Raw genomic sequence first — 26984 nt, forward strand, 5'->3', positions numbered from 1 at the left:
ATCAACAATATTCGGATTTTTCGCATAAGTTCGTAGGCTTTTAGAATTTACTTCCTTGCAGGTTTGTAACGTTTTGTTTGTAGTTTTTTTTTTTATATTATTTGAATGTGCAAAGCTCGTTTGTCATGTTTAATTACTAAGCTAAAGATAATCTTTCGTTTTGCTTGAGTTGTCACTCTATACGAAGCTTTTTTATGACTATAATTTTGTTGCAGCAAGTTTTTGAACTTCAAAGTCTATTGGCACTGTACTGGGCAGGCTTAGTACTTGGAATGCAGTGGCTATCAGCTTAATATTGAAAGGACATTTCAGATCTGATATGTTTTGGTTGTGTTCCTGCAAAGACATATCTGATTAAGTCAAAATAATAAGATTCTAAAGACTAAAAGTGAACAAAGGAAAATCTACTTGATGGCGTTTAAATACACTGTATAATGTAATTGAGTCACAAAATGACTGGCCTGTCCTCTAAGGGTGTTTTAGCTGTCGGGTAACCAGATGCCGGCATCATTATGCCTAATTCTTGCCGTCCAATAACCGGACACTTGGCCTGTCCTCTAAGGGTTTTCTAGACGCCCAGAATTGATTTGTTCGTGAATTAGTTACTTTTCAATGTATTGCATTGTATTGCTAGGACTTTTTCATATTGATTTAAGAGCTACACTACATGTACATCTGATGAATATTTGTAAAAAATGCTGCTGATTGTGACAAAGTTACGTACTGTCACTGTTTTCGTTGTTGTTGTTGCTGTAGTACAGTGGATATGCCAAGGCAAAATACTAAGGAGCAGAAGTTTTTAAAGATGATGGCATAGATGACATATTTCATTTAGAGGATACGACCGTGCACAGGAAGTAATGAGAAGTGTTAGAAATTCCTACTTTAACATGCTGACGACATGTTTTTGTTTTATAAATAAGCAATTTATGTTTATAATTAAAATATGTTTAGCCATTTTCAACATTCCTTTCAACAAAATATAGTATTAAAATTCATTTAAAAAACATATGCTATTATCTATTAGTAAGAATAATCCTTTTTCATTAAAAAATGGATGATAATTTTGATCTATTCAGTTCATTTTCAGTCAAACCTGTGTAAGACAGCACCTGTAGAAAGAGACCACTTAGCTCTAAAACACTAGTTTCATTTCCAATTTAAATATGAAGTGACTTTTCAATCTGCAAATATATATCACCCTCATAAAATACTTCTCAAGTTTTTGTACCTTTAAGATTAGTCTAGATTTATAAGAATAATTTATGGACTTTTTTAAGCATTACTTTACCATAAAAGAAATGAAATTGATTTCAATCATTATTTTGGTTTATAAATGTGATAAGCATAAAAATATAATAGTTTCATGCATAGTCAACACTGTAATGAAAGTAAAAGTATAACATGGAGCAATCTATTTACTTCTCTGTAAAGGCTTCCTGAAAATTCTTAGTGAATTAACCTCTTCAAAACAACAACCTCTGTAAAACAGTTAGTTCAGTTTTTTCATTGGTGTCTGCTTGAGACAGGTTATTTTATACTTGTTTTTTTACACAATACAACATAATGTAGTTTCCTTTTTCAGGATTCTGTGATGTCTGAAGGAAGTTTTTGACATGGCTAATCTGAAACAGAGGCACATGGAAGCTTTAAAAGTTTGTATTTCCTACAGATCTTTATATATTTGTCACAAATCTTCATAATATTATATTTGTCTCAGGTCTTTGTATACATGTCACAGTTCTCTTATTGTATATGTTACAAATCATGTTTATATTTTTTCCTGTAGACTGTAAACATTAACTTTTAATGTTCCACTTGCAAGAAATTGAGAATTAATCATTAATACATGTATGTTTACATATTTCTGTTTTGTTGGGAATTATTTATTTTAGACTTCATTTAAATTGCCTGTAAAAACTATTACAGTTAATTTTTACCTCTGTTAATTGCATCATATGTTCTGTATACCTATTTATTTTTATTCAGACTGGTATGGAATCCCTGCGGGATGATGCTGCCCTGACTGACGTTGAGATAATTGTCAACAATCGTATATTCAGATGTCACAAGTCTATTCTTGTTGCTATCTCACCATACTTTCGTGCTATGTTCACTACAGGCATGAAGGAATCCAACCAAAAGAGGATCACATTGCAGGTTAGACTGTATCAATTTTACAACCTTTCTGTGTTAGCTGTGCATTGACAGTTAAACATTAACTACTGTTTCTTAATTATTATTTTTTTTACCTCTGCTGATGACAGATATTTTCTATGGATTTCTTTTTATGCATAAGTTTCAGTTATGATTTATAAGTAATCATCCTCTTGTAAAATGTAGTTTGCTCTCTTAATCTGAGCAGTATGCTATAATAATTAACCCTTAGCCTGCTGGCGGCGATTGGTTTTGCCTTTGCGACCAGTGCAGACCAAGATCAGCCTGCACATCCGTGCAGGCTGATCATGGTCTGCACTGTTCGCTATTCAGTTAGTAAATTTTCAGTGAACACCCCTTCGAATACTAAATGGTATTGCCCAAACTGAATGATGGAACAGTCCATTCAGAAATTTAGCAGGCTAAGGGTTAAACAGTGTTATTTTCACATGTTCATTCTTCAGGATATAGAGGAAATTCCATTTGAGAAGTTCCGGGACTTTGTTTACACAGGGAATATTGAGCTAATGGAGGATGATGTCATTGAAATGTTACGTCTTGCTGCCCTTTTTCAGGTTTGCTATCTTATGTCTTATGTTTATGTACTAGGAAAGACATAAGGGTTTCTATGGCTAGTTTGTTCTAAAACATATTACTCAATGTTGTGGGTTGGAGTTTAGCTGTAGTTATATGTTGTATGTATTGAAAATTTGCTAAACATTTACAGAATGGCAACTGTAATACAATAGTGAGAGTGCAGATCTATGGATCATGGGCTTGTGAGTATACATGTACATTAGAAAGAATATACATGTATCAACACAAACATTTTAAAACATAAATTTGCAATGAAATACATTTAACTTATTTAGTCTGCACAATTAATTATTTAAGTGATGAATACATAAAGTTTTGTTGCCCACCAGAGTACCAACATGACAAGAATGAATTTATGGCCCCTGAAATAGTCAAAAATTCACATTTTTACCTTGTGACATGCCTAGCTCAAAAAGTATTTGATATAGATTCATGAAACCTTGCATGAGTCTTAATCATGATATGAACTTGCGCACCTCCTATTTTTCAGTTATGGCTCCTGAAATAGTAAAAAAATGCACTTTTTCACCTAATTATGTGCCTAGCTCAAAAAGTATTAGATTAAAATTCAGGAAACCTTGCTGGAGTCTTTAATGTGATGTGACCTTGCACACTTGGCATTCTTCTTGAGAATCTTAGCTCTTATTACAGAGTTATGGCCCTTGAAATAGCCACAATAGTGGATTTTTTGTTTGTGATGCTCATAGCTCAAAAAGTATAGGGCCTAGAATAATAAATCCTTTTCATAAAATGTTTGTTGAGGCTATACCCCATTAAGACTGCAAACATTTGAATTATTGCCCCTTATTTGTGACAAATGTACCAGTGGGGGGCACATCTCGTGTCATATAGACACATTCTAGTTAAATGTTGACAGGGAGTTTGATTGGCTGATATTAAGTGGGATTGTATTCCATATGATAGGACCTGAGACTTTCTGAAAAATTCTAATCTTTAATAGTTTAGGTACATTTAGAAATTGTTGTGTGTGTGATCTGAGGGCAGTATTATTTGACTGTGAGAATGTGAGAATAAGTTTGACATGTGGGAAAAGGTTATTGATTGATTTGTAAACAAAGATTGCTTTTTTTTATATATGAAGTTTGATCATGAATTTTCATCCATTTCAATTCTTGAAAGAGTTCTTCTGATGGTGTGTCATGGTATTTGTCGAGAATAAGATGTGCTGCTCTTTGTAGATTTGTAGATAGAATCATTGAACACAGATTAGGTTATCTGCCCATTGTTATATTTAAAAAAATATTGCTATTGTAAACTTGTGTACCAGAAGTGATGTCACTTGTTTGATCAGTGGCTTGGAGTCAGGTGTAAAACACTTTGTATGTTATCTTAGATAACTTCATATTGGTTTTGAATGTAGTGACAGGGCTTTTATGTAATACAGTCAAACCTTAATTAAGCAGCCTGTCAATAGAGGGACATAACATGGCTGTTTAAGGCCAGTGGCTGCTTAAAAGGTCATAATGCCTTTGTTATCCCCCCGCCGATGAAATCGGGAGGGGGGTATTGAAATGGCGTTGTCCGTCCGTCAGTCCGTCCGTCCGTCCGCAGCCATTTCTCAGTAACTACTTGGTAGAATTTCATGAAACTTGAAATAAACATGAACCAACATGCTGCGATGATGCCCGTCAAGTTTTTTTTTTTGATTGGTCAATTTCCCTCAGAGTTATTACCCTTGATTTAATAAAAAATGTCCGTCTGCAGCCATTACTCAGTAACTAACAGGTAGAATTTCATCAAATTTGAAATAGACATGAACCAAGAAACTGCGCTGATGCCCGTCAAGTTTTTTTTTTGATAGGTCAATTTCCCTCAGAGTTATTGAACTTGATTTAATGAAAAATGTCCGTCTGCAGCCATTACTCAGTAACTAGCAGGTAGAATTTCATCAAACTTGAAATAGACATGAACCAAGATACTGCGACGATGCCCTTCAAGTTTTTTTTCGATTGGTCAATTTTCCATATAGTTATTGCCCTTTAATTGTTTAAAAATCCACAGATCTGTACATAACAAACCAACCAATTGGAAGAATTTCATTAAACTTCTTCCATTCTTTTCCATGAACATTTATTATAAACATGTGATGTTGTGTACCTACACCAAGTCACCACCCCCCACCTAAACAAACCATTCATTTTCTTTTAATTTGATTTTGACTAATGAAATTATTTGCTTCTTGGTAACATTCTTAACTTTTTGCTGGATATATTTTTTTGCCGTTCCTCAACTCTGACCCTTTCGGCGGGGGATTCCAATTCATCGAATTTGCTTGTTCAAAATGTGGATGCCACATTTTCCGTTACGGACATAAAATACATTTAAATTTAATTTCTTGTTAAATCCTATTTCTGATAAATACTTTCTTTAACATTTGTTTAAGGTTTGAATATTGCTGAATATACAAGAATGTCTTATTGAATCTATTGGGTTTTTTATTACCTCCCTGTAATGCTCTAACTATAACAGTTCATGTGCATATTAAAAGTAGTGCTTTTCTAACCATGTAAGTATGCATAAAATCTATTTGGAAAGCTGTTTTACCACTCCTGTTATTTAGATAAAAAATTTAAGCATTATGGACCTTTAAGACAAGTTGAAATCAGAACAACAGTTAACTGACTTGTTGCTTAAGACAAGTGAGTGTTTAATACAGGTGACCATTAAGACAGATTTGCTATATACATTGATTACATATGTTACATCATGTTCTGTGATATGATTTCTTTTTTTTCATATGACCAAAATGTTGTGAAAATTTACAGCACGTATTTTACAGACTACAATGGTTACTTTTATGTGAACTCATTTAATTTCTGTGTGTATTATTACTGAGAAATGAATTTAAGCAGTTTCTAAATTTTGAAAAAAGAAATGAAAAAAAAAACTTAAGCAGTGTCTGTTTAAGAGTAACCTGTTGATTAGAGATAGCATAAAATGAATGGGATTTTTTTTATGCATAAAATGAATGGGAGTTTTTTTAGCATAAAATGAATGGGATTTATTTTAGCATAAAATGAATTGGAGTTTTTTTAGTATAAAATGAATGGAAGTTTTTTAGCATAAATGAAAGTGTGTGTGTGTGTGTGTGTTCGGGTTTAACATCTTTTTCAACAATTTTTCAGTCATATAAACAACGGTGTCTAATTGTAGCAGTGAGCACAATGCCAAACTTTATAGTGCTGCCTCACTGGAATATCACGCCGTAGACACGTGACATGATACCCCACCCAGTCACATTATACTGACACCGGGCTGACCAGTCCTAGCACTACTCTCTTAATGCTGAACGCCAAGCGAGGAAGCTACTAGTACCATTTTTTACATCATTGGTATGACGCGGCCACGGATCGAACCCACGATCTACCGCACTCGAAGCGGACGCTCTACCACTAGGCATCCGAGGCGGTTTAAATGAATGGGAGATTCTTAAGCATAGAATGATTGTGAGTTTTTTTTTAGGTTGAAATGAATGGGAGTTTAACCTATTAGGATTTAATTTCAGTTTGTGGATTGACACAACCACAATATCCACTAAAATGAGTCCCCAACAAATATTTATGATTTTACAGTAAATAAAAATCTCTAAATCGTAAAAATGTTGATAAAATAAACAGGCATTCTCCCTTGAAGCCAGGTAAAAAAAAACACTAAAAGAAACAGTTTTTATTTTAGTCTATATTTCATATGCAAATGTACTTGATCTTAGGTTGATTGTTTGCAAGATCACTGTGAGGAAGTCTTGCTGGAACAGCTAAAGGGAGATAATTGTCTGGAAATGTACAGGCTTGCCTGCATGTACAACTGTAAGAAATTAAAGGTAATGCTTATTCACTGTTAAAGCATGTTTTTTTCTGAACCAAATTTTTCATGAAAATATTACTTCCATGACCTGTATTTATCACACCATTTGTCTAGAATTTAGACTTATGCTTTAAAATACTAAATTTTCAGTTAACTTAACTTTTATAAATGGCTGCAGTTTTTCCCAAAACTGCAATAGATTCTTTCTGTAAAAACAGTTGCATATATTTAGAAGTAAAGAATAAGTTATGGTGATGACCTTGAAGTTTTTAGAGATATGACCCATGCCGTGAGAAAACCAACATAGTGCATTTGCGACCAGCATGGATCCAGACCAGCCTGCGCATCTGCGCAGTCTGGTCAGGATCCATGCTGTTTGCTAACGGTTTCTCAAATTGAAATAGGCTTTGTAAATGAACAGCTTGGATCCTGACCAGACTGTGCGGATGCGCAGACTGGTCTGGATCCATGCTAGTCGCAAATGCATTTTGTTTGTTTTCTCATGGCGCGGCTGAATTATGTAAAAATATGTTGATGGATTTTGTCACTGCTTTGATGTCCTGATGTAGTTTCAGTTCTGTGCTAGTGCTTGTGTGCACAATAAGCCATTACATATTCCAGTTTTTTGATCATATTTTCAAAGGGCCTCCTCCTATCAGAAGCTAAGATTGCTGACTGTAAATTGGCCCTCACTGCTGTGGGTGTGAAACCTTAGTTAGGGTGTAGAATTCATTCATGCTGTCCACCTGACCCTTAGAAGGTCAATGGCTCTACCCAGGTGCCGCCGTTGCCTGAAATAATGCACGGAGGGACACATGGTGTCGTAATCCTACATTAGAATCTGGAATGACCTATGATCTATAACTTTATTGGTGTGATGTTAAACCCAACAAAAACAAAATGATTTTTTTCACATTTTCAGAAGAAGGCCTGGCCAGCTATTTTAGATGGTTTTTGTACAGTTTGGAAGAGCGAGGAGTTCACCAGTCTAACTGCAGAGGAAGTAATTGCAATCATACGTGAAGACAAGTTAGTCACGCTTGATGAAGAACATGTCTGTGAAGCTGCCTTAAAATGGATAAATACTGATTTTCCAAAGAGAAAGAAGTATATCTATGACCTATTCAAACATGTACGATTGCCGCATGTAACACCAGAATATTTAGTGAAAAACTTAAGTAAAATGCCGTGTTTGATGGAGAATCCAGACTGCCGGAAGCTTTTAGAGAATGCGCAACACTATCATATGTTACCATCACGAAGGTTAGACTATAGTGGTGAAAGACTGCGTTATAGAATAGATGATGACCTGGATGAAGTTTTACTGGTAGGCTTTTGTTTATTTCTATATAACACATACTTGTAGATATGATAAAACCAAAGTGGCACCGAATCTTTATCTTTAAAGTCTAAATGCAGCTCCTTGCTAGATGAAGCAATATACAGCTTATGCATACCAGTCTCCAGCAAATGTTTTTCACCTGATGCTGTAGCATTCCAGAGGTCACAATGCTCGATTGGCTACAATACTTTTCATGCATCACGTCATCATGAGAAGAGTGTGGGGCTTCCGTTGCCAGTGGTTAAGGTTTCTGTTTTTGAATCACTTACCCCTCATTGATGTGGATTAGAGCCTCACTCGGGGCATTGAATCCTTTATGTTAGGATAATGGAATTTTAGGTTGGTGGTTTTACTCAGGTGCCTGCCCATGATGAAAAAATGCACTAAGGGGCACCTGGGATCTTCCTTCACCATCAAAAGCCTTTTGAAAACTGGCCAGATCCCATCATGGGTTCCAGAGTTATGGCCCCTTAAAGGGCCAAAATTTGTTATTTTTGGCTTGTGAACAGGATAGAGACCACATTTTGCAATGTGGATTCAAGAGTTATGGCCCCTTAAAGAGACAAAATTTACTATTTTTGGCTTGTGAACACGAAAGAGACCACATTTTGCAATCAACTTCAATAAAACTTGCACACAAGTTGTATTGGCATAATATCTTGGGTCCGTTTAAAAACTGGCCAGATCCCATCATGGGTTCCAGAGTTATGGCCCCTTAAAGGGCCAAATTTTGTTATTTTTGGCTTGTGAACAGGATAGAGACCACATTTTGCTATCAGCTTATATCAAACTTGCACACAACTTGTATTGGAATAATATCTCGGTTCCTTTTTGAAAACTGGCCAGATCCCATCATGGGTTCTAGAGTTATGGCCCCTTAAAGGTCCAAAATTTGTTATTTTGGCTTTTCAGCCAAATAGAGACTTCATTAATGGTTTGATTTGATACAAACTTGCAAAATATCTTCAGCAACAATAAATCTCGGATTCCGTGACGAATCTACCAGATCCAGTCATAGGTTCCTGAGTTATTTTATATCTGATTACCTCCCCTGATTATAATCAGAATGGATTTATACCACTAAGTACTTATAGGACTCATTTGAAATTCCATTATTGTCATTAGTTGGACTGAGAAAATCAGGGTAGATAATAATGGAATGATTTTATGTCAAATTACCTCCCTTTATTTCAATTTAAATGGGTATATCTCCATAACTAATGAAGATTTTGATCTGAAATTTCATTTATGTTAACAGATGGACTTAGACAATCAGTGAAGATACATATTGATTGAATTTATGACAAATTACCTCCCTTTATTTTATATCTGAATGAATACATCTTAGCAGCTTCTAATGAGATTTGTTTGAAACGTTATTTATGTCTTCCATGGTAAGATATAGTCATGTTAGATAACTCTTGATTGAATATTTATCGATATGAATATTTTTATAATATATTGTTGCATAGGCTTGTACTCTGTATCTTCTACATGCATACATCAATGCATGATTACCTCCCCAGATTTTAATAAAAATGGATTTATCTTGGTAAATGTTTATAGAACTCATTTGAAATTTTATTATTGTCTTTAGTTGGACTGAGGCATTCATGGTAGATAGCTATGGACTGATTTTATGTCAAATTACCTCCCTTAGTTTCAAATTAAAATGGGTGTATCTCAGTTTCTAATGAAGATACTGTTTTGAAATGTTATTTATGCCATCAGGTGGACTTGGACAATCAGGGTAGATAACTTTTGACTTTATTACAAATTACCTCCCTTTATTTTATGTAAATGAATATATCTCAGCAGCATCTAATGAGATTGGTTTTAAATGTTATTTAAGTCTTCCAGGGTAAGGAATAGTCATGTTAGTACAAAAATGCAGAATTTGAGCCTAGGACCCTCAAACTTGGTATGGAAATTGGCCCTGACTAGGTCAAAAGGGACTGTTACAAGAAAATATTTATCCTGATGATATTTAATGTGTATGTCTATATGCTCTATGTTAAAACCTGATCATATCATTTTGAACAACAGTACTCAGGTGAGCGATATAGGGCCATCATGGCCCTCTTGTTTACAAAAGTACTAAAGGAATGAATGCCGGAAGGCCGTTATCGTAGATATGAGTACGAGGTTTCGGGTTTTACAAGTGTGTAAAACAAAAACAAAAAATGACATTTATTACTTTTGTTTCTTTTTATAGTCATTATTTTCAAGTCAATCATTTTTAGCTCACCTGAGCCAAAGGCTCATGGTGAGCTTTTGTGACCGCTCAATGTCCCTCGTCCGTTGTCAGTTGTCAGTCGTCCGTCCATCAACATTTTCTAAAACAATCTTCTTCTTGAAAACCACAGGGCAGAATTACACTAAACTTCATAGAAATGATCCTTGGGTGGTCCCCTTTCAAAATTGTCCAAAGAATTTAATTCCATGCAGAACTCTGGTTGCCATGGCAACCGAAAGGAAAAACTTTAAAAATCTTCTTATCCAAAACCGCAAGGTGTAGAGCCTTCATATTCGGCATGTGACATCATCTTACGGTCCTCTATCAAGATTGTTCAAATTGTGCCACTGGGGTGAAAAGAGGCCCTGCCCCGGGGTCACAAGTTTTACATAGACTTATATAGAAAAAAACTTTAAAAATCTTCTTGTCTAAAACCACATGACCTAGGCCTCTGATATTTTGTATGTAGCATTGCCTTGTGGTCCTTTACCAAAAATTTTCAAATTATGCCCCTGGGTTGAAAAGAGGCCCTGCCCTGGGGTTCTCATGTTTTACATAGACTTATATAGGAAAAAAAACTTTAAAAATCTTCTTGCCTGAAACTGCAAGGCCTAGGCTTTTGATATTAAGTATGTTGCCTTTACTAGTGTTTCTCTATGAAAATTGTTCAAATTATGTCCCTAGCCTAAAGAGGCCCTACCCTGGGGGTACCAAGTTTAACAAAGACTTATATAGGAAAAAAATTAAAGATCTTCTTGTCTGAAAGTTCAAGGCCTAAGCATTTGATATTTGGTGTGTAACATTGCCTGGTGGACCTCTAACAAGTTTGTTCAAATTATGCCCCTGAGGTGAAAAGAGGCCCCGCCCTGGGGGTCACTTGTTGTATGAGTTATATAGGACAAAATACTTAAAAAATTATCAGATTATATTTCCTAGACTGTTTAATTATAATTACCTGATGTACCCAAGTGATTAGGGATCACTTGAATGTGACCTTGACCTACTGACCTACTTTCTTGTTTTTTAAGATACAGCCTTGAAATTTGGTTGGCATGTACAGTTTTGCACATCAATCTTAAAACTGTCTTATAGTGACCATGAATGTAACCAACTGACCTACTTTCTAATATTTTAGCGTCAGTTTGCCATTTGAAACATGTGGCTCATATTACTCAGGTGAGCGATTCAGGGTCATCATGACCCTCTTGTTAAGTATTTTGAACTGCTCCATCTGCTCCAAAACTGAAACTAAAAGTCTAGGTCAATGTACAAAAATGGAACGCATAGGAATATAATGGTAGTATAAATAAAAAGTGAAAAAAGTAGTCCAACATTGGGAGCAGAACAAAAGTTATCCAAATAAATTTGTTTTACACACCTGTAAAAAATATTCTGTAAGCCAATCAAATTGAAGGAAAAGGTCCAAAAAAGACACAATAATCATTGAATCAAATAAATCTGCATGAAAGAGGAAGAAAAAGAATGAATTGTAGTTATGTATTTAAAGTACAGTTGAAAATCTTCACCCTCCACACACTTTTAACAGCCCAGTATTCTTTATATCTAGATAGAAACTACATAGACAAAGTTTATTTTCTAAATAAACATGGCTGGAATAATTATGTAAGGTTGCCATAAGTACCTTAGTTTTTCTATTAGGAATAAGGTCAGTAATTCGGTCGAAAATGTGCTTCCGTGGTGTAGTCGAAAGAAGTCCATAATAAATAGATCCTAATTTTCCCATTTTCTGCGCAAATTCGTGTAGAACGAGCGCTTTAATCACACTTTTTCGCTACTAGAATACATTCTGCATGAAATGAGACGGTTTTCATGTTCATACAACCCACACGGCAAGTTTTGCAGATCGAAACCGGAAGTAGGTGTTTATTGCGCGGAGGAGAGCAAATATGCGCCATTTTTAGGGTAGCAGACCACAACTGACTGGCATTTCACTAGGAACTATTCAACCCCCTATTTTCTTTTCATTTTTTCGTTAATTTGTGATAGAACTTTCATGAAAAATTGGTGCAGGAAAAAGTGATGTTCTCTAAAGATACGTAAAGACGACATGAAGTTGTCGTTTTTTATATGAAACAAAGAAGGATTTGAATTACTGACCTTTAACCTATAAGAGCTGAAATAAGACTATTCTCGAAACACATCGTAATTAGTCTTTATAGCCATAAATCGGTTGTAAATGATATAAAAGAGTGTTTCCAATGCAAAATAATAATGAAATGTGAAAAATTTTGAATTTTGACCTTATTTTATGTACATGCGTCTATTTCAGCAGCGATTTCTGGGATTTAAAAGCCAATACTTTGTCTGGAGAATGTCAGAAAATGCACAAAATGCATCCTTCTGGGTCTTATTCATGACGGAATGAATGATATTTCAGAATCCCAGTGAAAAATGATGCAAAAAAGTGAAACTTTTACCAAAATATACAATAAAAGGCCCATAAGGCCAAAAATTAGCCCTGTAAAGGGGTAGGGGATGGCTTCTATTAAATGTCTATATTTCTCCAAAATCTCGAAATTTCACAATGAAACTTGGCAATATGTTTGGTATTACATCTTTCTTGGAAATAGAGATGAAAATGGTGAAATTTGATAAGAAACATTTCTTATAGGAATAAGGTCAGTAATTCGGTCGAAAATGTGCTTCCGTGGTGTAGTCGAAAGAAGTCCATAATAAATAAATCCTAATTTTCCCATTTTCTGCGCAAATTCGTGTAGAACGAGCGCTTTAATCACACTTTTTCGCTACTAGAATACATTCTGCATGAAATGAGACGGTTTTCATGTTCATACAACCCACACGGCAAGTTTTGCAGATCGAAACCGGAAGTAGGTGTTTATTGCGCGGAGGAGAGCAAATATGCACCATTTTTAGGGTAGCAGACCACAACTGACTGGCATTTCACTAGGAACTATTCAACCCCCTATTTTCTTTTCATTTTTTCGTTAATTTGTGATAGAACTTTCATGAAAAATTGGTGCAGGAAAAAGTGATGTTCTCTAAAGATACGTAAAGACGACATGAAGTTGTCGTTTTTTATATGAAACAAAGAAGGATTTGAATTACTGACCTTTAACCATTACAGTCTGCAGAATTTTATGTTGGACTTACGCATGGATTATGCTCATGAGAAAATTGAGAATGCAAATATGGCAAAAATTTGTTCCCTACCAATATTTCTGTTTTACAGTTGAATTATGAAGAATATAAGCTTGTTACTTCACTTGAAAAGTTGTATGATAAAACGCAAGGATAACCAAATGCATTTTTGGTCCCTTTCAGTTGGATTCCTCTGACTTTTTCACTATTACCTTTGTCCAAGATGTTGCTGTTGTTTAAAATAAATTTGCTGTTTGAAGGTTTTTAAATGAAATGATTAATCAACCCTAAATTTGAGTCACTAAAAGAAAATATGTGCTTAATTATTTTGCAGTCCAATGAAATTTTGCGCAGATATTGCTTATGAAAATTAAAAAGAAGTCAATTGTTAAAACAGAGGAAGGACCAAATTACTTATTAGACATAATCAGGGGAAGTACCCATTAAGTGTATTTCTTTATTTCTAGGTGATAACAGAGAACAGTGACAAGAGAGGGATGTACTATGAGGGCGCTTGGTGTCTATGGGCGTACAGCTATAATCAACATAGATGGTTTACATTAGCCCCAATCCAGCGGGCAGATTCTCCAGGATTAAACTTTGCCTTCTGTTCCCATAGTTACAACATCTTTGTGTCAGGAGGATCAAATAACCCCAAAAATCTTTTGAAATTTGAGAGTGAAAGAAATGAATGGATAACAAGCTCAGGTGAGGTTTTTAGATGATTGTAATGGCAAAACTATTGAAAATGATGAAAATATGTCTTGCAACTGATTTGATGAAGTGATAGAGCTAGATGCTTTGTTCTGTTTTTAGCTCACCTGTCACAAAGTGACAAGGTGAGCTTTTGTGATCGCGCGGTGTCCGTCATCCGTCCGTCTGTCCGTGCGTCCGTAAACTTTTGCTTGTGACCACTCTGGAGGTCACATTTTTCATGGGATCTTTATGAAAGTTGGTCAGAATGTTCACCTTGATGATATCTAGGTCAAGTTCGAAACTGGGTCACGTGCCATCAAAAACTAGGTCAGTAGGTCTAAAAATAGAAAAACCTTGTGACCTCTCTAGAGGCCATAATTTTCATGGATCTCCATGAAAATTGGTCAGAATGTTCATCATGATGATACCTAGGTCAAGTTCAAAACTGGGTCACGTGCGGTCAAAAACTAGGTCAGTAGGTCTAAAAATAGAAAAACCTTGTGACCTCTCTAGAGGCCATATATTTCACAAGATCTTCATGAAAGTTGGTCAGAACGTTCACCTTTATGATATCTAGGTCAAGTTCGAAAGTGGGTCACGTGCCGTCAAAAACTAGGTCAGTAGGTCAAATAATAGAAAACCTTGTGACCTCTCTAAAGGCCATATTTTTCATGGGATCTGTATGAAAGCTGGTCTGAATGTTCATCTTGATGATATCTAGGTCAAGTTTGAAAGTGGGTCACGTGCCTTCAAAAACTAGGTCAGTAGGTCTAAAAATAGAAAAACCTTGTGACCTTTCTAGAGGCCATATATTTCACAAGATCTTCATGAAAATTGGTCAGAACGTTCACCTTGATGATATCTCGGTCAGGTTCTAAACTGGGTCACGTGCCATCAAAAACTAGGTCAGTAGGTCAAATAATAGAAAAACCTTGTGACCTCTCTAAAGGCCATATTTTTCATGGGATCTGTGTGAAAGTTGGTCTGAATGTTCACCTTGATGATATCTAGGTCAAGTTCGAAACTGGGTCACGTGCGGTCAAAAACTAGGTCAGTAGGTCTAAAAATAGAAAAACCTTGTGACCTCTCTAGAGGCCATATATTTCATGAAATCTTCATGAAAATTTGTCAGAATGTTCACCTTGATAATATCTACGTCTAGTTTGAAAGTGGGTCACGTGCCATCAAAAACTAGGTCAGTAGGTCAAATAATAGAAAAACCATGTGACCTCTCTAAAGGCCATATTTTTCATGGGATCTGTATGAAAGTTGGTCTGAATGTTCATCTTGATGATATCTAGGTCAAGTTTGAAACTGGGTCACGTGCCTTCAAAAACTAGGTCAGTAGGTCTAAAAAAAGAAAAACCTTGTGACCTTTCTAGAGGCCATATATTTCACAAGATCTTCATGAAAATTGGTCAGAACGTTCACCTTGATGATATCTAGGTCAAGTTCTAAACTGGGTCACGTGCCATCAAAAACTAGGTCAGTAGGTCAAATAATAGAAAAACCTTGTTACCTCTCTAAAGGCCATATTTTTCATGGGATCTGTGTGAAAGTTGGTCTGAATGTTCATCTTGATGATATCTAGGTCAAGTTCGAAACTGGGTCACGTGCGGTCAAAAACTAGGTCAGTAGGTCTAAAAATAGAAAAACCTTGTGACCTCTCTAGAGGCCATATATTTCATGAAATCTTCATGAAAATTTGTCAGAATGTTCACCTTGATGATATCTAGGTCAAGTTCGAAAGTGGGTCACGTGCCATCAAAAACTAGGTCAGTAGGTCAAATAATAGAAAAACCTTGTGACCTCTCTAGAGGCCATATTTTCCATGGGATCTGTATGAAAGTTTGTCTGAATGTTCACCTTGATGATATCTAGGTCAAGTTTGAAAGTGGGTCATGTGCCATCAAAAACTAGGTCAGTAGGTCAAATAATAGAAAAACCTTGTGACCTCTCTAAAGGCCATATTTTTCAATGGATCTTCATGAGAATTGGTCTGAATGTTCATCTTGATGATATCTAGGATAAATTCGAAACAGGGTCATGTGTGGTCAAAAACTAGGTCAGTAGGTCTAAAAATAGAAAAACCTTGTGACCTCTCTAGAGGCCATACTTGTGAATGGATCTCCATAAAAATTGGTCAGAATGTTCACCTTGATGATATCAAGGTCTTGTTTGAAAGTGGGTCACGTGCCATCAAAAAGTAGGTCAGTAGGTCAAATAATGAAAAAACGTTGTGACCTCTCTAGAGGCCATATTTTTCATGGGATCTGTATGAAAGTTGGTCTGAATGTTTATCTTGATGATATCTAGGTCAAGTTTGAAACTGGGTCAACTGCGGTCAAAAACTAGGTCAGTAGGTCTTGAAATAGAAAAACCTTGTGACCTCTCTAGAGGCCATACCCTTGAATGGATCTTCATGAAAATTGGTCAGAATGTTCACCTTGATGATATCTAGGTCAAGTTTGAAACTGGGTCACGTGCCTTAAAAAACTAGGTCAATAGGTCAAATAATAGAAAAACCTTGTGACCTCTCTAGAGACCATATTTTTCAATGGATCTTCATGAAAATTGGTCGGAATTTTTATCTTGATAATATCTAGGTCAAGTTCAAAACTGGGTCACATGAGCTCAAAAACTAGGTCACTATGTCAAATAATAGAAAAAACGACGTCATACTCAAAACTGGATCATGTGGGAAGAGGTGAGCGATTCAGGACCATCATGGTCCTCTTGTTTTTATTAACAGCTTTGTGAATATACACGAAAGAACATGCAGATCTATTTGTTGTGTAGCTACAGCTAAAACATGGTGGTTGTGGTAACAGAACTATTATTAGGAGATGTTTATTGCTGGGCAATAGTTTTGCTATGATTACCAAAGCAGTTTTCTTTGATTTGTTCAAGTACCATTTGACTTACCGGTAAGGTAATTTGTCTTACAGACCAGAGATGATAAACTCACTTGCACTTGATGTATAAAACATTTTGGTATCTTCAGCAAATATTAAATCAAGGCAGCTTTGTATTTGGTAAATGAATAATCATTGACTACATGTATTATCCACTTGGTTTCTTGAACTGATAGAAAAGCCTGGTTTGCTATTGGCATAAAAAAAGTGATATTTAAGATAGATTAGTACTGGGTATTTCAAGCATGGATATGAGAAATAAGCAAGCCTGATTTGCTGTTTTCATCTAAGGCAAATGATATATATAAGACTGATTGGTGCTTGGTATCTCAAGCATATATGATAGATAAACCTGATTTGCTATTGGCATCTAAGACAAATGGTAACTCAAAGACATATTGGTCCTGACTGCATCATACCAAAGACAAGAAATATGGTGTTAGTACAGGTAGCTTCTTTGCTTGGCGTACATCATTATCAGAATAGTTTTAGGACTGTTTGGCCTTAGGTCAGTATAATGTCACTAGATGGAGTATGATGTCACATGTATGTGGCATAATACTTTTGTGAGGCAGCGCTGTAAATGGTGGCACTTAGAATCTGAAGCATACTATAAATAAACCAGATTTGCTTTTGGCATCTACAGTAAATTATTAAGCGAAGACTAACCAACAGTCATCATCTCAACAGACATATAATTAAGAAGGCTGATATGGTCTCAAGTTGTGATGAAGTCTCCACGTAGATAAAACAAAATAAGCAAACCATCTCTTTCTTAATATGTATTGTGCAGATGAAATCAAACCATGAATGAGTCATGAATTTTTATTGCATCATTTCACCTTTTACATAGCTGTGTTTATTCATTTATAACTGTCTTTCCGATTTTGAACATGAAATTTCTAAGATACTAGGTTTGATAAGTTTATATTAATGTTATTTTCAGGTCAGTTGAAGAAAGGACGGTCACATCATTGCATGGTTTCTGTTGGTAACGCCTTATACTGTCTAGGAGGTAACAATGTCAGACTTCCAAAGTCTAGTCAGGTTATGGGATCAATAGAGGAGTTTTACATTCCGGGACAAAGATGGAGGACTGTTGGGGAACTTTCTAACCCAGTCTGCTCAGCAGCTGCGGCCGTTTGTGGGGAACAAATTCTAGTTTTTGGAGGGACTAATATAGATGGGAAACAAGTGAGCTTTGTGCAATGTTTCCATTCACGCACAAAAGAATCAACAGTGATCTCAAACTTGCCTTACATTGCAAAACGACTGTTGTCTGTAACAATAGGAGAAGAAATTTACATTATGTCTGTTAGTGAAGATGGGCACAGCATTCTAAAATTAACATCCGATCTTGGTTTTACGGATGCAGGTTTTGAAATTCCAACAGACCAAAATTTGTTAGGCACATCACATCATGATGAATGTATGATTGTTTTGACAGAAAATCCAAAAGCGAATGGAAACCCTAGAAATATTGTTCAGGTGGATCTAGAGACCTCCCAGACAAAGGTATTTCCAGTTAAAGGAAATGGATGTCCAAAGCCAGTACATGGTTGTCATAGAAGTTACATAGATAAACGATTTCTTTATCATACGTATTTTCAGTAGATCTGAAAAATAATGTTAAGGGTTGGGATCAGTGTGAATTAAAGCTTCAAAAGCAGAATTCGATAAATTTTTTTTGTTAAAAATTTCAATGATAACTTACCAATAACATTGCATGAAACTCAAAGTCATTATGTGGTAAAAGTTTTTCACAACACAAATTTTTATCCTTCTGCTGTCTGTTTCATACATTAATAAAACAAGATCTCATTCAGTTCCCACATGATGTTGGCGAGATTTGCTCTATATGCCCTTCAAGTTGCTGATCTATTTATTATACCCCCACCAAACATGTTAGAGGTGGGGTGGGGGCTGCTATATAGGAATCAGTTTGTCACGTCTCGTCGCATCCTGTCCTGAAAACATATGCCTGAGAGGATTTTAATTTAACTTCACATTATTATTCCTTAAGACCAGATGATGTGTTGAACACATCACCTATGCCTGATGGACAAAGGTCAAGGATACAATTCAAGGTCAAAGGTTAGATATTTGGTTTTTGCTCCATAACTTCTATGTGCCTGGAAGGGTTTTATTACTAAATGGATTTGATTCAAAATTAAAATCTTTGTTCAACATCATCACCCATATTATATGACACAAGGGCCATAACTCTTGCACCAATATTTCATAAATTATGCCCCCTTTTTACTTAGAATTTCAGGTTTAAGTTTTGATACACTTTCACTCTGTGTCAGTTATTACATTATGGATTTGATTCAGACTTGAAATAGATGTTCAACCTTATCACCCACATCATGTGGCTCAAGGCGCATAACTCTGACACCAATTTTTCCAGAATTATGTCCCCTTTTACTTAGAATTTAAGGTTAAATTTGATGCATTTTCACTATATCTCAGTTATTATGAAATGCATTTGATTCAAACTTGAAATAGTTGTTCCACATCATCATCCACATCATATGACACAAGGTGCATAACTCTTGCACCGATATTTCCTGAATTATGCCCCCTTTTTTTGCTTAGAATTATACTTATAAAAAGTAAAAATAGTACTTTATCTGTACTTCTCTTATTATTTGATATTTTTAAACACAGACTCAAGCTATTGTGCAATATTCATCCATCATTGGAGTCATTTAACACTCCATTGACAGTTCTTGACAGACGTAAATGTTTTTGGTATACAGGTGTAACATCATAAAAAACAATTTTGATACATTTTCACTTTTTCTCAGTTATTATGAAATGCATTTGATTCAACCTTAAAGTAGTTGTTCCACGTCATCACCAACATGATATGACACAAGGCGCATAACTCTTGCACCAATATTTCTTGAATTATGCCCCCTTTTTGCTTAGAACTATACTTATATAGTGTTTTGATACACTTTATCTGTATCTCTCTTATTATTTGATATTCTTTAACACAGACTCAAGCTATTGTGCAATATTCATCCACATTGGAGTCATTAAACATTGTAGTACAGTTCTTGACAGTTTTAAATGTTTTGTATACACAGGTGTAACATCATAAGATACAGGCAAAGTTCGATTTAAATGCACCTTCTTGTGGCCATGTCTTTCTGGTTGCCATTCTTTTGTGACAAGACCTATTTTGGGGGCATTCGTCACCCCTGTGACAGTTCTAGTTTTTATAGGTTTTTGTTTAAATATAGTTTAAGTCAAAACAAAATACCCTGTATAAGTTGCTAAAAGCAATTTAAGTAAATAGTTTTAGTTTACTAGCTTACCTGAACTTTGTTGATGGTGTGCTTTCAGTATAATAAGGTGGATGGTCCAGTGCCTATTGTCTGTTCTTAACACTTTAACTTTTATATCTTTTGGAAATTACTGGGTAGAATCATGCTAAAGTTGGTCTTTTGCATCCTTGGTTTAAGGGCCTTCACTGGGCCTCAGAAAGTTGTAGCCACTTTTTAAAGAAACTGCCAAATTGAAGCTGAGTTGCTGAAATTTTGTCACATATTGAACTTGTAGCATTTGGCTACATTAGCGAATGGCAGAGGAGGCTTTGGGTTTATAACCTCGGACACAATTAACTTTTATCCCTTGTTTTTTCATTTTTTCTTATGTTAATGCAGATGATGTACATGTGTTATTAGCTCACCTGAGCAATGCTCAGGTGAGTTTTTCTGATCGCTCGATGTCCGGCGTCCGTCGTCTGTCGTCTGTCAACATTTAGCTTGTGTATGCGATAGAGGCTGTATTTTTCAATTAATCTTCATGAATATTGGTCAGAATGATAACCTTGATGAAATCTAGGCCGAGTTCGAAAATGGGTCATCTCGGGTCAAAAACTAGGTCACTAGGTCAAATCAAAGAAAAACCTTGTGTATGCGATAGAGGCTGTATTTTTCAATTAATCTTCATGAATATTGGTCAGAATGATAACCTTGATGAAATCTAGGCCGAGTTCGAAAATGGACCATCTCGGGTCAAAAACTAGGTCACTAGGTTAAATCAAAGAAAAACCTTGTGTATGCGATAGAGGCTGTATTTTTCAATTAATCTTCATGAATATTGGTCAGAATGATAACCTTGATGAAATCTAGGCCGAGTTCGAAAATGGGTAATCTCGGGTCAAAAACTAGGTCACTAGGTCAAATCAAAGAAAAACCTTGTGTATGCGATAGAGGCTGTATCTTTCAATTGATCTTCATGAATATTGGTCAGAATGATAACCTTGATGAAATCTAGGCCGAGTTCGAAAATGGGTCATCTCGGGTTAAAAACTAGGTCACTAGGTCAAATCAAAGAAAAACCTTGTGTATGCGATAGAGGCTGTATTTTTCAATTGATCTTCATGAATATTGGTCAGAATGATTGCCTTGATGAAATCTAAGCCGAGTTCGAAAATGGGTCATCTCGGATCAAAAACTAGGTCACTAGGTCAAATCAAAGAAAAACCTTGTGTATGCAATAGAGGCGGTATTTTTCAATTGATCTTCATGAATTTTGGTCAGAATGATAACCTTGATGAAATCTGGGCCGAGTTCGAAAATGGGTCATCTGGGGTCAAAAACTAGGTCACTAGGTCAAATCGAAGAAAAACATTGTGTATGCAATAGAGGATGTAGTTTTCAATTGATCTTCATGAAATTTGGTCAGAGTGATTGCCTTGATGAAATCTAGGTTGACTTTGAGTATGGGTTATCTGAGGTAAAAAACTAGGTCACTAGGTCAAATTAAAGAAAAATCTTGTGTATGCGATAGAGACTGCTTTTTTCAATTGATTTTTATGAAATTTGGTCAGGATGATTGCCTTAATGAAATCTAGGTCGAATTTGAATATGAGTCATCTGAGGTCAAAAACTTGGTCACTTGGTCAAATCAAAGAAAAAACTTGTGTATGTGATAAAATCTAGGTCGAGTTTGAACATGGGTCATCTAGGGTCAAAAACTAGGTCATATCTAAGAAAATGCTTGTTTTATCGCAAGAGACCAATTTTTTGGTCCAATCTTAATGAAAATTGGTCAGAATATTTGTTTCCATGAAATCACTAGGTCAGACATGTTTTACACTGTTATGGTGTGTTTCTTAGGTGAGCGACCTAGGGCCATCTTGGCCCTCTTGTATCTTTCTTTATTACTGCCATGGTGATTGTGTTTGCGTATATAGATACATTTTTGTATGTATATGTTATTAGCTCACCTGAGCCAAAGGCTCATGTTGAGCTCTTGTGACCGCTTGATGTCCATCGTCCGTTATGCATCGTCTGTCATGTGCTGTCCGTCAATCAACAGTTTCTAAAAAAAACTTCTTCGTCAAAATTACTGGACAGATTTACACCAAACTTCACAGGAATGGGTGGTCCCCTTTCTGAAGCTTCTGATCACCCTAATCATTGGATTCGTCAATCATCACCGAGAATTCATTTGAACAGCAAAGATCAGTTGCTTAATTGTTAAAATGTGGTCCAAGAGCTTGATTGATTATGTAAGGTGTCTTTGTTCTGTTGCAGGCAAAGTCTTAGCTCACTGTCCTGGAACATCACTTTCAGCAGATCTGACATGGTCAGCTACTAGGAATGGTAGATTGTATTCTGCAACAAAGTAAGCAATCAGCATCTCAACATGTGCCACACTATCCACCTTACACCTTGCCAACATTCCCTTAATACTATGTGTGCCTCGAATAGAGTTAATGAAATTTGTATGACCAACTGTGTCTTGATGTTTCTTTAGATTGTTTTTCCCTCCATGGCACACTTTAAAATCCATCTTACACTGAACAAAATATCCATACTTTCAGCCCCTTTGACTTAATGTACTTTGTAGCCTTGAGTTTAGGACCTTACGGAGAGCATGGACGCTTAGGTATTTTAAAAACAATGATTTTCCAGACATTTTTCCTCTATTTTTATCCAGAAGTTGAAACTAATTGCTACAACTCAATGTTTCATCTTCTTCACACGTTTTACACAGTTTTGCACACAGTTCTTAAAACTGACTTTCAGTGTCCATGGATGTGACCTACTGACCTACTTTCTTAAATTTTTAGCATCAGTTTGTCATTTGAAACCTTTAACCTCATATTACTCAGGTGAGCGATCCAGTGTCATCATGACCCTCTTGCATTTCACTTATTGACCATTGTTAGTGTATTTGAGTGTGAAGGTATGTGTATATGTGACATAACTTTTAAGCAATGCACCTTATGGAAATAAAGAACTGTAGCTTTACATATATTTTTTAATGATGTAGATTTTGTGCTTTGCATATATATTAATTTTTTTGATAAAAAAAAGATTTTGTTCTTTATGGTGTCATATAAGGCAGTATGAAATTATTCACTATAATGTTCAGATTTTCTGTTTTGTATCTTTTTTTTAGCTCACCTGTCACAAAGTGACAAGGTGAGCTTTTGTGATCGCGCGGTGTCTGTCGTCCGTCCGTGCGTGCGTGCGTCCGTAAACTTTTGCTTGTGACCACTCTAGAGGTCACATTTTTCATGGGATCTTTATGAAAGTTGGTCAGAATGTTCATCTTGATGATATCTAGGTCAAGTTCGAAACTGGGTCATGTGCCATCAAAAACTAGGTCAGTAGGTCTAAAAATAGAAAAACCTTGTGACCTCTCTAGAGGCCATATATTTCACAAGATCTTCATGAAAATTGGTCAGAATGTTCTCCTTGATGATATCTAGGTCAAGTTTGAAACTGGGTCACGTGCCATCAAAAACTAGGTCAGTAGGTCTAAAAATAGAAAAACCTTGTGACCTCTCTAGAAGCCATATATTTCACAAGATCTTCATGAAAATTGGTCAGAACGTTCACCTTGATGCTATCTAGGTCAAGTTCGAAACTGGGTCACGTGCCATCAAAAACTAGGTCAGTAGGTCAAATAATAGAAAAACCTTGTGACCTCTCTAAAGGCCATATTTTTCATGGGTTCTGTATGAAAGTTGGTCTGAGTGTTCATCTTGATGATATCTAGGTCAAGTTTGAAACTGGGTAACATGCGGTCAGAAACTAGGTCAGTAGGTCTATAAATAGAAAAACCTTGTGACCTCTCTAGAGGCCATATATTTCAAAAGATCTTCATGAAAATTGGTCAGAACGTTCACCTTGATGATATCTAGGTCAGGTTCGAAACTGGGTCACGTGCCATCAAAAACTAGGTCAGTAGGTCAAATAATAGAAAAACTTTGTGACCTTTCTAGAGGCCATATTTTTCATGGGATCTGTATGAAAGTTGGTCTGAATGTTCATCTTGATGATATCTAGGTCAAGTTCGAAAGTGGGTCACGTGCCTTCAAAAACTAGGTCAGTAGGTCAAATAATAGAAAAACCTTGTGACCTCTCTAAAGGCCATATTTTTCATAGGATCTGTATGAAAATTGGTCTGAATGTTCATCTTGATGATATCTAGGTCAAGTTCGAAACAGGGTCATGTGCGGTCAAAAACTAGGTCAGTATGTCTTGAAATAGAAAAACCTTGTGACCTCTCTAGAGGCCATACTTGTGAATGGATCTTCATGAAAATTGGTCAGAATGTTCACCTTGATGATATCTAGATCAGGTTTGAAACTGGGTCACGTGCCTTAAAAACTAGGTCAGTAGGTCAAATAATAAAAAAAAGCCTTGTGACCTCTCTAGAGGCCATACTTTTCATGGGATCTGTATGAAAATTGGTCTGAATGTTCATCTTGATGATATCTAGGTCAAGTTTGAAACTGGGTCAACTGCGGTAAAAAACTAGGTCAGTAGGTCTAAAATTATTAAAATCTTTTGTCCTCTCTAGAGGCCATATTTTTCAACGGATCTTCATGAAAATTGATCTGAATGTTCACCTTGATGATATCTAGGTCAGTTTCGAAACCGGGTCACATGCGGTCAAAAACTAGGCCAGTAGGTATAAAAATAGAAAAACCTTGTGACCTCTCTAGAGGCCATATTTTTCATGAGATCTTCATGAAAATTAGTGAGAATGTTCACCTTGATGATATCTAGGTAAAGTTCAAAACAGGGTCACGTACCTTCAAAAACTAGGTCAATAGGTCAAATAATAGAAAAACCTTGTTACATCTCTAGAGACCATATTTTTCAATGGATCTTCATGAAAATTGGTCAGAATTTTTATCTTGATAATACTTAGGTCAAGTTCAAAACTAGGTCACTATGTCAGATAATAGAAAAAACGACGTCATACTAAAAACTGGGTCATGTGAGAAGAGGTGAGCGATTCAGGACCATCATGGTCCTCTTGTAGTATATTTAAAAGTATATTATCATATGTGTATATAATCTAGTTTTGGAAAGGTCTTTCGTAAAACAGAACTAATGATACAATTATAATTACAATAAAATATAGGTTACTAGAGGGAGTGGGATATCTTGCCCAAAATCAGATTTGTGAATAAGGTTTACAGCTTAGTGCGATGCCATACATGAGCCGCTACACGAGAAAACCAACATAGTGCATTTGCGACCAGCATGGATCCTAGAACAACTTGTGACGTAATTATCACTTTCATTTCATTTCAGTCTGATGTTATGTCCAACTCAGCCACATCAGAACACAGGCTTAATCATTATTCGCATTTGGACTCCATAAATACATCCTATCTTCTTATTGAAATTTTTAACATTACTAACTCTTTGTTCTTCCTGCACAAAAACCATACTTGTACATGTTGTCGATTATTATGTATTTAAGGTTTTTAAGGTGTTAGGTTTTTGCACCTATTTTTCTTATCACGTTGCTATTGGTCTCCTGGGTGGATTGAGTAGCTTGGGAGGCCTAGCACTGAATCACTTTTACTAACCCCCACGCATGGCCATTATATTCTGTCAAGAATGTTTGCCATTGCTATACAAGAAGAAGATGAAACAAATGGATAATGTCGGTCACTTTCTTGAGGTACTGCGAAGTGCTCATGACATGACATATCATGTATTTCACAAGACATGCACAGGAATAAATTTGTTATTCAGAAATATTTTCTTTCCTTTATTTCCTTTATTTTGTTTCTTTTGAACCCAGAAGAAGGCTGTAGCTGAAACATTGGTGAAAAATAAAGTGACTTGTTGAATTTTTGAGTCGGCTAAAGGCTGAAAGCCTTTTGACGAGTCCTTGCTGTTCAGCGATTCTCTAAATGGACCGAATAACACGTGAAGGGATGTAGTTCCATTAGATTTCTCAAACTTCAAACAGTTCACTGCATGAATGAAGTTAAGTTGTGTCAATTCCCTTTGCTATGACCAATATACGATGTAATCTGTCATATTTATGTCTTGTAATTGTGCAATACTCGAATGTAACTCATTAAGCATAAATGTGCATTTTAAGAATTGCGCAGGCTTACAAAGCTTGGGTAACATCCAGCGAAAGACAAAAAATAGTTCCACAGGTCTCCAGATAAGATGCTTATTAGCGTAAATTACGTATAGAAATAATGCAAATACGCATGTCTAATAATTTCTAAGCGTATAAAGACGTATATAAAATTACAGAAACGCACACAATGCTTTTTTAAAAACAAAATCTGAATCGTCTGGATGCATTAGGTAACATAGCCGATCAGCCTTAATTCTCCCACATTGAACGTAAACACGCAGCGTATGATTTCTATAAACTTTGCGTGGGTTGAATTTTGCAGTCAGTAAACGGATAAATTATCGGAAGAAGAAGCTCTTACTGGTTTGTTTAGTTACTACTGATATTAAAAATGATTTTAATTCTTATTTTTCGAGAAATAAACAAATCAGCGAAACATTAAGTTGTATTTTCTTGTAGTTTTTGAAATCGAAAGTAGATCGTCTATGTTTGGCTGCTTTCACAAAACGAAACAACTTTTTTATGAAAAGATTTAAATAAGAGGTAATTTAACCATAAACTTCAATGTCAGATACTGCCAATTGCTGCTAAATGTCTTCGTATCATCACAATTTGTAAAATATATTGTTGAAACTGGAGAGAAGTGTAATCGTATCCGGATATAATATTTTGGGTAAATATCGAGCTGTGTTATGAAATTTTAAGAAAAAAACTAAAAACAAAC

General features: G+C 35.7%; 1 protein-coding gene across 3 annotated transcripts; it reads left to right on the top strand.

The window, feature by feature from the left end:
* The first annotated feature begins 7 nt into the window (after positions 1–7).
* On the top strand, positions 8–26702 carry LOC123546825 (kelch-like protein 24). Of its 3 annotated transcripts, XR_008367335.1 has the most exons (9): positions 9–61; positions 1586–1655; positions 1990–2160; positions 2622–2732; positions 6485–6595; positions 7502–7906; positions 13745–13985; positions 17835–19163; positions 19329–26702. XR_008367335.1 is itself a non-coding variant. In XM_053524557.1 (8 exons), exons 2-8 carry the CDS (start codon positions 1617–1619, stop codon positions 18500–18502), a joined length of 1746 nt encoding a protein of 581 aa, XP_053380532.1. In that variant the 5' UTR covers positions 9–61; positions 1586–1616; the 3' UTR covers positions 18503–26702. The 3 variants fall into 3 exon arrangements, 2 of the variants coding, with proteins under 2 accessions (XP_053380533.1, XP_053380532.1); XM_053524557.1 differs by having other exon boundaries at positions 17835–26702; XM_053524558.1 differs by lacking the exon at positions 2622–2732 and having other exon boundaries at positions 8–61; positions 17835–26702.
* The last annotated feature ends 282 nt before the right edge of the window (positions 26703–26984 follow it).

The sequence above is a fragment of the Mercenaria mercenaria genome, chromosome 15, assembly GCF_021730395.1.
Source record: "Mercenaria mercenaria strain notata chromosome 15, MADL_Memer_1, whole genome shotgun sequence".
Taxonomy (NCBI): Eukaryota; Metazoa; Mollusca; class Bivalvia; order Venerida; family Veneridae; genus Mercenaria; species Mercenaria mercenaria.